This window comes from Jatropha curcas, chromosome 1, assembly GCF_041381405.1.
Source record: "Jatropha curcas cultivar XTBG-Jc1 chromosome 1, XTBG_Jcur_1.0, whole genome shotgun sequence".
Lineage (NCBI taxonomy): Eukaryota > Viridiplantae > Streptophyta > Magnoliopsida > Malpighiales > Euphorbiaceae > Jatropha > Jatropha curcas.
The window spans coordinates 12,076,048-12,090,359 of NC_143151.1; the positions used below are offsets into that span (position 1 = coordinate 12,076,048).

Below are 14,312 nucleotides of genomic sequence, written 5' to 3' on the forward strand. Positions count from 1 at the left end.
TTAACCCGAATGAACCGAGCCGAGATGCTACAATCTGGTTGAACTTATATCCTGTCATGTTGATATCATCTTGTATGCTAAATATGAATATAAAACACTCCCAATTAAACTTCAGACTTCCAATATCTCCAACTAATCATCATAACACAATAACACTTTATATATATAGTCATAACTGTATAAATCCTCAATAGCATTTAATATCCAGCAATTAATTGCATTCATGATCTATATCAAGTCTTCATGACCTAATCATACCAACTATAGTAAAATATTTCATATTCAATCATTTCCTCCAAATACTTATACCAAAATAATTACATGCTTCAATGATATTTCCAATCACATAAGCTCTAACAAATGTAATAATTATACATGCCATAATTCTTAATTATATAACTCTCAATCTACTACTCCCAAATTAGTCACGTCTGCTTTGATAGTACTCTTCAAGTCTTCAAGTAGCAACCACGATCTTCAACCTACGCGTGATAAAAATCGATGCGCTGAGTATAAAACTCAGTGGTGCTCATAATTCACATACTTAACAAAGTGTGATGGCAACTAACTTAAAATACAAATTTCATAAAGCATTGAAAATCATAGATTCAGTAAATTTCAACATCAATGCATGTTTATAGCAAAGAATAAACTTCTAATTCACACCATAAATAATTTAGTTCTAATTATCTCATAACTCCTTTACATGAACCTTTAATCACACATGATGATACTATCATGATCTTACCTGCTGTTCATTGTGTTGTATGAATGAAATCAATAAACATGTAAGAATACATAACAGTATATATTCATTGTCTTACTTGCTATTCATTATGTTGTATGACTTATGCACTTTTAGTCACATCATATAAGTTATGATTAATAACATCTCATGACTGTATGGCACCTTAAAGATTCAATAAATAAACGCATTATACTTTCATGATCTTACCTGATGTTCTTTATGCTGTATGAATTCTGCAACTTTGATTAAACTCAGTGAATATCACAATGAATAAAGAAACATATAAGCACATACATATGTAGAAATAAACATGTACTCACATATGGAATGTAAGCACACATATCATGATACTTTCATTATCATACTTGCTGCTCATTGTACTGTATGATTATGCAATTTGTAGTCAATATAACTGTATAGCTCCATAAGGTTATAGTGAAACCGAAGTGATAAGAAAAACTGTATGAAACTGGATGAAACTGTATGCTTGGCTGCTATGGCCTATATAATCATATCCACTCAACGGCCTATAGCCGGAGTACCAAACTGTATGGGGCGCAGATCTGCTATTCTATGTCGCGACATAGCCTTATCTATGTGGTTTCTACTTAACCTCAATGGAGCATATTAATGGAATGACAATAGATAAAACAAAAGCATAGTAACTGTGTCATAATTTGCATGCTTGTGTCATGTTATTTTCACATGCTTGTGTCATAAAATTAACTGCTTTATCATTTCATAAATTTTACTGCTTACCTGTATGCTGATAGCCTCACCAAGCGGGCAACTTGTGTCATGTTAGTTTCACACCATTTGCATGCTTGCATTTTGTGTTTATACATGTGTTCATGTTGTCTTTTTGCTTTAAAATGATTGAAGACATACAAGTTGAGAAAAGGAATACAATTGCATAGAATTCATAACTTCATACACCATAGTGTTTACCTCATTTCACATCATTTGCATGCTTGCATGTTGGTTTGATACATGTTCTCATGTTGTCTTTTTGTTTTAAAATGATTGGAGACATGCAAGTTGAGCAAAGGAATACAATTGCATTGAAAATGAAGTCCAAAAGAGCATCAGAACACAATTCGCGAGCGCGCAATGAAAGTCGCGAGCGCGAGAAGTGCAAAATGAGAGTCAGAGAGTTCACAGACCAAATTCGCGAGCGCGCATCGTGTTTTTCAGCCTGCGCAGTCTGTACTATTTTGGTCATATCTCTCAATTTACAACTCCGATTTGGGTGATTCAAAAACCTATGGAAAGCTAACACATAGAGGAACAAATAACTCTTCTATGACACTTCCTAATTCCATCATTAAATAGGGCAAACATCATGGTGAAGTTACTGGTTACTTTTCCAGCAAAACCTGTTTCAGTAAAAACTCAATATCTACTTCATTTATTCATTTCATCTCATGCTTTTTCACCATTTTCAGTCTTCTTACTCAATATTAAGCAACATATCTTCTCATTATCAACACACCACACAATTTATCATGCAATGAAATGAATTAAACTAAAAGAGATAGCACACCTTCACTCCAAAAAGCTTGAACTCTTCTTTTTTAGCTTCCTTCTACCTTTGAGCTCACTTCTCCTATACATAAGAATTCTTATGAATCATCTAAAAATATCACCAAATGATTCAAGTATGAAATTCAAGAAGGTTTACTTACTTGGATAGAATAGAAGTTGAATTAATGCTTAACTCCCATTAAAATCTTCACTACCATTAAAAGTGATGGAGAAAGGAAGGTGGAAGAGGAAAGTAGAGGAAGAAGATGAAGATAAGGATGAAGAAATGAAAATGAATGGAACTCACGGGTACATCTCTAAAATATCAAGGATTTTTATGTGAAAATTACCAAATGGTACCTCAAGTGTCAAAATGGTACAACTCAATACCTCAACTTTATACTTTAGTGCAAGCAAGTCCTAATCCTTATACTTTGATCTTTTTGTTTCCTTCAAGTAAGTCCACTTCTTTTCCTGATTTCAATTACATCCCATTTTACCCCACTCTGGACTCTAATGGCTCAAACCGGGTTTTGGATCTGTCCGACTCGACTCTAAGCAACGACTCGATTCAATAGAAAAATGGGACGTTACATGGTCTATGCTGGTGAGCTACATGATAAGCTATGTGATTTTAGAACTTAGATTCTTATTCTAACAACTGTTTTGCAGGTTGAATGTGAGTTCTTTTGTTCTATTTATAAACATTAGCTTTTATTCTTTTGCTCCGACCATATGTTCTGTTTGTTAGAACTTAGAACATCTTGTCAATCTTTGCTAGTTCTAATATATATATGCTCTGATTATTAGAACTTAGAATATCTTGCGTATACTTGCTAGTTCTAAAATCATTTTCTAAAAATGCCTCCCTAGTTCTAATTTTTCATAAAACAGTTTTATTGCATCTATTCAGGGGGAGCAAAATACATGTTCTAATTTGCTCTATTCTAAAAATCTTTTTGGCATGATTAGAACTTATATTCATAAAATTCAGGGGGAGCACATGTTTTTATGTTTGCTAAATTTATTAGTTTTGTCATCATCAAAAAGGGGGAGATTGTTGGCTCAAGGGTCAATCTTTAAATCTCGGATTTTAATGATTAATACAAAACAAATAAATTTAGAATTATGTTATTTGTGCAAATTTTATTTTATGCAGAAATTATTTGGAAAGAATATCATACAAGGCAAATCCTACTTTGAGTATGAAGATTTCGAAGACCTAGTAGCTAGGTATTTAGGAAAACTTTGTAGGATAGAGAGAAAGTCCATATATGAGCACAAAAATCTTTTTCTCTCTCAAAAATATTTTTCGGAAAATTAGTTTTCTTCAAAATAATTTATTTTCGAAAATATTCCTTCAAATCAAAAAGATTTATTTTCCTAAAACTAAAGAGATTTCTTCTCTAATGTTTTTGGTAATAAAATCATTCACCTTTTCGGAAATATATTTTGAAAGATCTAAAGTGTTTTAAAGTTATTCTCTTACCTTAAAAATGAAGGAAAATCTCTTTCGGTTTTGGTAAGTGAATCTTTCCGCAAATAATTTCTCTCCAAAATAAATGCTGTCGAAAATCGTTTCTAAAGGAAAGTGAAAATCGGGTTTTATTCTCTTACCAAAAGGGATAAAATAATTTTTGGTAACAAAGATTTTCACATCTTTTAAAATAAGGAAAGAAGATATTCTGATCTCTTTCCAAAAGGTGACAGCTCCTTTGTTTCCTATATAAAGGAACATTCACGCCTTAAACATTTGGTGAAGTAAGAGTATTTGTTTTAAGAGCACTCTCTTTCATTGAACGAATTCTTTTCTCTCGAAACTTACTCTACCCCCATTTTCTTTTCATCTCTACTCTTAATGTTTTCATATTTAAAGTGAAAAGAATTTTTACAATTTCTTTTGAAAAATAATTCTGTGTTCTAATCGATCTTCTAATCTAATAAAATTGTTTTTCCTGTGCTTATATAGGCGTTTCTTTCTGTCTATTTAGATTGTGTAATCTATAGTAGACAGGCCCATTATTTGTTAAACTTTTGAGTGTAATAGCTTAGGTTAGAAGCTATTGAGATAGAGGTTATCAAGCGACCTTCTCCATGTGGGGGATAGTAATGTCTTAAATCGAGTTTTCTGTACTCTGCCAAAAACAGAAAAGGGTTGAGGTTAACTAGAACCTTTGGAAAATCTAGTGGGACAAAAGGGTAGATCTAGATATTGATCTATTGCCTTGTACTATTGGTTTATCTCTTACCCTTTAAAAGAGATTACTTAGTTGAGGATCTCAAGATGCGTCTTGGGGAGTGGATGTAGGCGAGTTAGTGCCGAACCACTATAATTCTCTGTTTGATCTCTTTATTTCTAATGATTGCTTGATACTATCTTTATAACACTTCTGTTTGATTTTTATTAAGAAACGCTAATATTGTTATTAATTCAGATGTTCTAAAACGGTAATAAGTTCTATCTTTTCTGAACCTTAGAACTCTGGTATTCTAATACAGTGAATATACCATGTTCTAACTGTCGTTCTATTCACAGCATATTTCACTGATTGGGTTTCTATTTTATGTTCTAAACTTTATGAGGATGTTCTAATCTTGATAGCTCTCCATCGTAAAGTTTTTCTGATATTTGATTAAGGTTCTGTGAAGAAGTTCTGAATTTAATAACTATCTTTCACATAGCTTTATATGTGTTTACTCAAACTTTATGAGGAAGTTTCAATTTCTATAACTTTCCTTCATAAAGAAGTTCTGATAGTGTATAAGTCAGTGAGAAGCTGTTCTAATCAATAGCTGCACTTCGCACAGACTTTCTATCTTTTATAATTAGAACATTGTGAGGGTATTCTAATTCATATTCTATTTTCACAAAATTCTGTGTGTTTTCCGCTGTACTTAGAATTCTAATTCTTGTTTAGAATTTCTAAAATTTTATTTCAGTATTTAGAAAACCCAATTCAGCCCCCTCTTGGGTTGTGCCATATATATTCGGGACCCACAGGCAAATGGCTCTCAATCCTCCAAGACCAAAGCTTTCTTATCCTTACATAATACAATGATAATAATAATAACAACCAATAGAATTAGGTGAACGTTTTTTAGGATGTTGGATGTTATCGCTTGTATGAGATAAAGGCAAGTCTATATTTATAAGAAAAATTTTAGGTCCAGAAAAAAAAAAGAAAAAGAAAAATTTTATTGATAATAGTTTCATTTGTTTAAAGGTGCACTTTTTAAAAATTTTACGCTTATATGATTGCGCTTTTTAAAAATTTTTGCCATATTTAAAGGTGCACTTTTAAAATTTTTAGGATTAAGATTGCGCTTTTTAAAAATTTTTGCCATGTTTAAAGGTGTACTTTTAAAAAATCTTTCAATCAACTTTCTATTTGAAAAACTAAAAACAGTTTTCCGGTTTTTAAATAAAAACAGTTTTGCAGTTTTTCAAAATTTGACTAAGGTTTGGAAAACAGCTTTAAGTTGTTTTTCACAATTTTTCTTTATAACAAAAGATATGTTTTTTAATTGTTTTCCATTTTATAAAATGACATTTTCATAGTTGAAGTTATAATATCTATACATTTTTCTCTATAAAATATTTTTATTGAAAGAATAAAAATATTTAAATAACAAAAAAATCATATATACTTTAATATATAATTAATTTTATTATTACAAATATATTATATCTTTTATTTTTTAAAAAAATTACGAAATGATAAAAATTGATATTATTATTATTATTATTATTATTATTATTATGAATAATCGATAATAAAAATTTAAAAAATTTTAAATAAAAAATTTCTAAAGTTAATTATAATATCTTATTTTAGTTATGAAAGTTATGAATAATGTGTGTGAAGTTTTCAAATTAAAATATAATTTTATATTGTGACCAAGTGATGCATTTTCCATTTTCTATTTTCTAATTTTCATTTTCTAAGAAAACTGTCTTCTTAGGAAATAGAAAATAAAAAATTATTTTCTATAAGCAAACACACCATTTGTTTTTTTATCCATTGGGAAGGGTAGTTTTCCCTTACATTGTGGTCGAGAGAACTCGAACTCAATCTTATATTCCTCACACAAGTGAGAAAACTAACCAAATTACCTGATTAACATTTTTTAAAAAATCTTTAGTTTTATTTGTTTGATCCATAGGTGGAGCCATAGACCTGGTTTAGCCACGTATTTTCCTAATTATTTAGTGTGAATAAGAAGAGACAAAATAGTAATTTCAGTTGAACTGTATTGAATCCAGTTGGACTCTTTGATTCAGTAAACTGGTTGCCTGTACTGATTCAATGACTGATCCACTTCGTAAAACATTGATTTTGTCACATCAAAATTGATCAATTATGTATTTAAGTTGAGCCATGGATTTAGTGGCTTGCTCCTGGGTTAGACGATCAAAATTAATGACTGATTCTTCTCTAAGGCTATCTAATCATTTGGAAACTGGTTTGTGTTGAATTATGGGTTATATTTGAAGGTCTTAAGCCTGCTTATTCAGAGGGTTTTACTAAAATTTATATTGAAAATTATAATTTGTTAGCAGTAAAGCTTGTCAAAGGTAAAATTTTATTTATTCCTGTTTCGGTTTGCTATCAATCTAGAGTTTCTTCCAACTTGATTAATTACTTAGAGTCTTTCTATTTCTCATAGCTAGTTTTTATAAGGCAAATTGTTATGCTTATTGATTTATTGAATATGTTTCATTTTCAAATCTAATTAAGACCAGATTGTCTTTGTCATTAGTTATATTATGATAAAACTAGTGTTAGAACCCGCATGATGCGCGGAACAATATCAAAGAATGAAATAATATTTATAACATCATTCAAAAATAATAAAATGATAAATTGTATCTCATTTAGATACATCGAAAAGTTGAAATGATTAAAATAAGAAATTAAGTATTTTTTATTTTCATGATTTATTATAAATGATTGTTTATTTATTTGAAATATTAATTTATACTTTTTTAGTATAATGTGTTCTAAGCATATGAATGTCCTACTTTTTCAAAAATTATCGTATCTCGTGTCTCGTGTTCGTGATACCTAACTCCTGATATATGAGACTACTTCATACACCAAGGTGTTTTTTATTACCAACAAAAATGAAGCGTTTTTTTGTAATTTGTTTTTGTGTCAATGAAATAAGAAATTAAGTTTTTTTTTTTATTTTCGTGATTTATTATAAAAGATTATTTATTTATTTGAAACATTAATGCATTATTTATTTAGTGTAGTGTGTTCTAAGCATATAGATGTTATACTTTTTTTAAAAATTATCGTATTTCGTACGCTTTCGTATCTGTGTCCCATGTCCGTGCAACATAGCTTCTAGTATATGAGACTACTACATACACCAAGCTAATCAACTGAGTTTTTTTATTATCAATAAAAAATGAAGTGTTTTTTTATTTGTTTTTGTGTCGTTAAAATAAAAAATTAAGTTTTTTTTTATTTTATGTTTATAATTTATTAAAAATAATTAATTATTTATTTAAAATATTAATATATTACTTATTTAGTGTAGTGTGTACTAAGCATATGGATGTTCTACTTTTTTTAAAAATTGTTGTATCCCGTAAAATTCCAATTTATATTTTTAAATTATTTATATATTTTTATTTAATAGTGATATATTGTTTATTCATATTTTTTTAAGCGTGTGGATTACTTATTCATTATTTTGTAGCAAAAAATAAATTTATATTATGTATTAAATTCTAAAGATAATTTTTTCTATAGATATTATCTTGATAATGGGATTATCTGAAAATATAAAGTAACACAATTCTTACAATTATAATAAATTGTTTTAGAATTCTAAAACTTGTCATTCCATAATTCAAAATGCTACCAAGTGCAAATTATGTTAGAATTTTAACCCCCGTCATTCTATAATTCAAAATAATGTCAAGTGTCAAATTGTGCTACTTATATTTGGCTTTCATATAATGCGAACTATCCTACTTTTATATATTTTTATATAGATCGATATAGCTTATTCTAAAAGGATTAATAGTTAGTTTATTGTAATCTCTCCTTTTCTACGGAAAAATCGAAATTACTATTATTAGTTATTCAATAGTTTATAAAATCAGAACGAATTTGAAACGTTTTACATAAGAGGTAAACATTTAAAAAATTTTGCTTAATAAATTATCATACACAGGAAAATGAATTCTTATAAAAATCTTCAAAAGGACAATAATACAATGGCCATGTGAAAAGTTTTTGTTTTTTTTTTTCAATCATCACAAGAAAGCATGTGTCATGCTTCAATATCAAAAGTAGTGGTGCATAGGCAATACTAACTATTTGGTCTTTCATAATTAAATTTCCTCTTTTCTGCTTTAAAATTTAGCCTCGTTGATATTTACTATTTTCACTTTAAAAATATCATCTCTGCCATTAAATGATTATGCAAATAGTAAATGTGAGAGAGTAGTATATTAAATATGAGTGATTACATAATAATATTGTATTGATGTGAAGAACCAAATAGTCATATATTATAAGCTATTTTAACCGTGAAAACGTAATTTTTAAACAAAATGATTAAATAATTTAATAGGATTAAACTTTCAATGATTAATTAATATGTAAGAATAATTATAAATTTAGTGTTTAACTTTTTGAAATTTTCTATTTTTAGTGTATGGATAGAAAATATGATAACTGCCTTAAGATAGAAAGAAAGACTAGTGATTGCTCGGCTTAATTTTGCTTATGGTCTTTGGACAATAGACCCTATTACATTGGTGTTCTTAAGTCTTAATTTCTTACGCAAATATATATAAATTTTAATTGACATTTCAAAAAAATATATATGTCAGTTTTGCCATTCCGTTAGAGATTTGATGGAATGCTGACATACAAGAGAGAATGATTGTAGCAGTAAAAAGTACGCCACATCACCTCACTTTAGTTAGCTTCTTGGCTCAAAGTTTTTTCATCACTCTCCTGATCGTGTCAGCTCTAATCCAACTTCATCATGTTCTTCTTCTGCTCTTCTTTGTGAATAGTTTCCGTTAGCCACCCATGACAAAATTAATAAAACAAATATTAAATTAATAAACTAAAAATTATATTATTAATAAAATAAAATAGAAAATAAAGATCTTAGCTACGGATTGAGATCTCGCAATTGCAATAAGCCTGTAATCTCAAGAACTCTTCCGTGTACTCATCAACCTTTCGGTTCCCCTGGAAACAGTCATGATACCTGTTATACAGTATTTGAGAGTGATCATTGGGAAGAAAACGCTGCTCAATCACCTATTTCATTAAAATCCGATTTTGCACAGGTTCAATCCTTCGACGATGGCATTCGTTTTGAATAGAATGCCACCATATTACTGCACCTCCTTTTAGTTTATAGGTCACAATGGAAACTTTACGCTCATTCTCAACATTCATGACCTCAAAGAATCTCTCTACCTCTGCTAGCCAATCAAGAGTGCTTTCAATATCTAATGATCCTGAGAAAGGTTAAAGATCTACCTTTATTTTGTATTCATCGTGAAAATTTTAACCATTGCCTCTGTAATCTAGGCCTCCATCATAACGATTTTGGCATCTTGCATAATCTTATTGCTGCAGATTTGAAACTGTTATTGCAACTGCAGGTTGTGGGTTGCCTTGTTGGGTTGCGAGAGTCAACTGTCTAATCTGCTCGGTTAACTCTTCAAACTTCGCCTTTATGGCTTTTATTCATGTTTCATGATTTTCGGCCATGGAGATACTTTTCCTTTCGGCTCTGATACCAACTGACGCAGAACGGTTATGTGAATGGGAAAAAATGATTATACTCCGTCAAGAGTTTTGATTAATAACATTTGATCTGACGAATAAAATAGAGAACTAAACTCTCAAAGAAGTTTATTGATAATGATCAACAATAATGAATGCTTTATAATAACAAAATAACCTATTTATAGGTTTAGGCTAAACATAAAACCCTAAAAAAATAATAAAAAATTCGTAATTAGACAAAACCCCAGTAAGGGTGGCGGTACAGGCGTGCTTGACATGACACGAGCGTGTCCTAGACTTCTAGAGGTTGGCACAGGGAGTGCTAGAAGTGACACGGGCATGTCTATGTTCGAATCGTAACTGGACCCGTCAACATGGGCGTGCTTAGCACGGAACGGGCGTGTCCTGGACTTCCAGAGGCTAGTATGGGAGGGCTGGAAAGTGACACGAGCATGCATGTGCTTTTTAGGTTTGGGCGTGTCTCGCGTCCTGGACTTCCAGAGGCTAGCACGAGCGTGCCCTGGACTTCTGAGATTGGCACGGGCGTGCTGAAAATGGCACGGTTGTGCTCCTTCTTCTTGGGTTTGCAGCGATCCAAGTCTTCCATATATTGAAATGCAAGTTGCTCCGCATCACTTACTTGTTTGAATAAAAATTTTATTTTCATTAATTTAGTCTACGGATGAACCATGGACCCGATTAGGAAAGTAAACCTCATTCTTTTTATGTTTTTTCCTTGTTTTATCACTAGAGACAATAAAAAATAATTGAACATGTATCATTTTATAGCTATTTTTTTCTCTCCTTTAAATATAATAACAAAATCTATAGGAACGAAAATTGCGCAAATCTATAAGTACACAACACCAGTGTTGTCAGAATCGTATGATTCATGAATGAATCGAACGATTCCTATCGAATCTAAGGTAAAACAATATTTTGAGAAGAGAATAGATTGCACACACAACACATCTAAGGAGTATATGTTTTTACTACAAAATCAATTTGTACTTTGTAACCTGTAGCTAGTTCACATTTGAGCAATTAAGACTGGCTCAAAAACCAAAGGCAGCCAAAATATTGGAAACAAAGGGGATAGAGACCGAAAAGAAAGGCTAAATCATGAAAAAAGGATTTATCTTATTTCTTTTGATATAAAAAGAGCGAAGAAAGAGAAAAATTAGGAGTTTTTTGCGAACATAAAATGGCATTGTTTTGAAGAGTTTAGTTGACGAAAAAATTAAAAAAAAAAAGGGTTCTGGATAGCTTGAATTACTTTAATACATTAGGCCATAACTAATAATCCCCTATTTTCTTGTCTAGCTAGCCCACCATAGCATAGGTGGCGTTTAATGAACGAGTGTGGTCCTAACAACCCACCATCTTTTTAGCTAGCTTTAACGAAAGAATGTGGTCCTAACAACCTTTTTTTTTTTTTTTTAAGAATATCGGTTAAATTAACTTTTAAAAGTTATAAAAAATAACGTTTTATGAAAAATTAGTTTAAGGCAGCATAGTATAAAAAGTTATTATATAAAATTTAACTTTCAACATCTTATAAAAAGCTATTAACAACTAAACGCTACTAAAATATATCTAACGGCTATCAAAATAATTAATTTTATTGAATAAATTCATAATTTTATTTAATTATTTTTCTTCTTCACTGTCGACTTTTTGCATCATATTGAGATTAAGTGCTTCAATTTTCGAGTTGCAACTTTCGTTTTAGGTACAACAACTAAAGTTTCAAGGGATAATTACTATTTTTCTCAAAATCTTAGCATAATTAATTACTTCATATCTGTATTTTCAAATAGATTATTTTATTTTTGAAATTTGATTTCGTCCAATTATATTATAAGAAGCCTTAGAAATGCTTACTATTTTATCATTATATTTTATAAAAATTAACCACTTTGTCCTAATTTAAAAATATATTATCTTATCAATAAAAATAGAAGGACAATAATTAATTTAATAAAATACAAGAATACAATGGGAATTGTCCCCAAGTTGTTTAACGAAAAACTAAAAAAATATAAGTAGTAAGAAAAGTATATTTGGATGGAGGTATAAAATCATCTCTTTTTTTAAAATATAGGATTATTATAGTTAATTTTGGTAAAATAAAAGGGTAAATTAGTAATTATCTTAATTTTCAAATTGAAATATTTATGTAAAAAAGGTGCAATTAGTTAAATTTAGGTGTTCAATCGAACATTTATATGTGTCGCCCATTCCATTTCCTTCTCATTCATTCTAAACAACATAAACTCATGGCTTCAATTGAATCTCTTGGAGAGTATACCACTCAAGGTACAGAAGAAGAGGATTTGAACTACGCTATGCGATTATCATGTGCTTTTGTCTTCTCAATGGCGATGAATACTGCAACGCTACTGAAACTCCTAGATATAATATCCAGAGCAGGAATGGGAGCATATCTCTCTGCTGAAGAGATTGCATCACAATTACCTACTAAAAATCCACAAGCAGCACAAATGGTGGATCGCATCCTACGCCTTCTTGCTAGCTATTCTGTAGTTACTTGCACCAATTCTGTTAACAAGCTAGATGGTGATAACAACAGCACAAACTGGCTCTATGGCTTAGCACCCATTTCCAAATATTTTCTGAACAGCGAAGGAAACACGTCGCTCGCTCCTCCAATGCAATTGCTACACTGCAAGGCCTTCATGGATACCTGGTCAGTTGAAAATATATTTGAAGTACCGATGAATTTTACGATTATGCTTTGCTATAGTGTTATTGACTTATTGGAAACATTTGCAAAATAATTGGGAATTATGAATTCAGACTTCAATTAAAAAGTAATCAGTAATAAAAAAAAACAATAAATTATTAAATATAATGGTTTGCCAAGATAATATATATATATGCCTAGTTTTTATTTCTTTGAGTGTGCAGGTATGGCCTAGAAGATGCAGTTCTTGAAGGTGGAGTTCCATTTAACAGGGTCCATGAAATGCACGTGTATGAATATACTGCCAAATTTCCCCAATCCAATGAACTCTTCAACAAAGCAATGATAAACTTGACTCGTCTTCTTATGGAAAATATCTTAGATAAGTATAAAGGCTTCAAGAATGTTAAAGAGTTGGTTGATGTTGGAGGAGGGCTTGGACTCACGCTTCAAATGATCACCTCTAAATATCCCAACATCGAAGCTATCAACTTTGATTTGCCTCAAGTTATCCAAGATGCACCTCCGTATTCCGGTAACAAAACAAAACATCATACAGAAAGAGTGACTATATGCTTTTATAAATTACTTAATCACAAATTCGAATTAGAAATTTTATATAAATACAACATTCTTTGATAATGCTGTGTATAGGTGTTCAATACATCAGTGGAGATATGTTTACGAAAGTTCCCAAAGGAGAAGCCATTTTGTTGAAGGTGATTTGATTGCTTGACACATACATTTTTTATCTATTATATTGGGTCAGTGAATAAAATTGCTTCTAATTATGATCCAAAATATTCATTTTCTGATTAATTATTCATTTTCTTTCATTTTGTTATGGAAATTTGATTGGCTTTTCTATTCCTCTGGAAAAAAAATCAGTTTATACTTCATAATTGGAATGATGACCGTTGTTTGAGGCTATTGAAGAATTGCTATGCTGCTCTGCCGGATGATGGGAAGATAATTGTAATTGAACTACTTGTTCCAGAAACAGTTGATACTAATGAAGAGACAAGAATCACTTTCCAGCTTGATTTAATTATGCTTGTTCAATTTGCTGATGGAAAAGAACGAAGTAGGAGCCAGTATGAGTCCTTAGCTACAAAAGCTGGATTTAGCGGTCTCAAACTCGAGTGTCATATTGGCAATTTCTGGGTTATGGAAATATACAAGTGAGATGAATGTGATGGTCACGTTTATGGATTTCGCCCACTATAAATAAGATGAAGATCTGCTGACAAGTAGACTCTTGTACTTGTACAATCCATGCTACTAATAAATAATAAAATAGCCTTTCTTAATTGCACTTTGACAATCAGCAGAATAATAATTCTTTTCGGTGCATGGTTCTTGAAGGCAATGGGAGTGTCAAGCTTCCTAAAAACAAAATTAATAATCAAAACTAGTTCATTTGGGCAACTGATATTCTTTTGGAAAGGACATTTTAACTTTTATACTATGTTTGGATTAGAAAAAAAATGGAAAATAACGAGGGAAAATAAAGGAAAAAAATTGATATTTTTCTTTATTATTTTATACTCTTATGTTTGGA

The 14,312-nt window shown here is 30.4% G+C and overlaps 1 protein-coding gene across 1 annotated transcript; it reads left to right on the forward strand.

Moving 5' to 3' along the window:
• Nucleotides 1-12,277: 12,277 nt before the first annotated feature.
• Nucleotides 12,278-14,061, forward strand: LOC149499018 (caffeic acid 3-O-methyltransferase-like). Its single transcript, XM_089718369.1, has 4 exons — nucleotides 12,278-12,754; nucleotides 12,976-13,286; nucleotides 13,406-13,470; nucleotides 13,640-14,061. Exons 1-4 carry the CDS (start codon nucleotides 12,324-12,326, stop codon nucleotides 13,934-13,936), a joined length of 1,104 nt encoding a protein of 367 aa, XP_089574495.1. The 5' UTR covers nucleotides 12,278-12,323; the 3' UTR covers nucleotides 13,937-14,061.
• The last annotated feature ends 251 nt before the right edge of the window (nucleotides 14,062-14,312 follow it).

Excerpts from the sequence above, each read along its gene's own strand:
- LOC149499018 (XM_089718369.1), top strand. The coding sequence starts at position 12,324 with ATGGCTTCAATTGAATCTCTTGGAGAGTATACCACTCAAGGTACAGAA. Across the intron at positions 12,755-12,975 it reads AAGGCCTTCATGGATACCTG|GTATGGCCTAGAAGATGCAG; the intron begins GTCAGTTGAAAA and ends TTGAGTGTGCAG. Across the intron at positions 13,287-13,405 it reads AGATGCACCTCCGTATTCCG|GTGTTCAATACATCAGTGGA; the intron begins GTAACAAAACAA and ends TGCTGTGTATAG.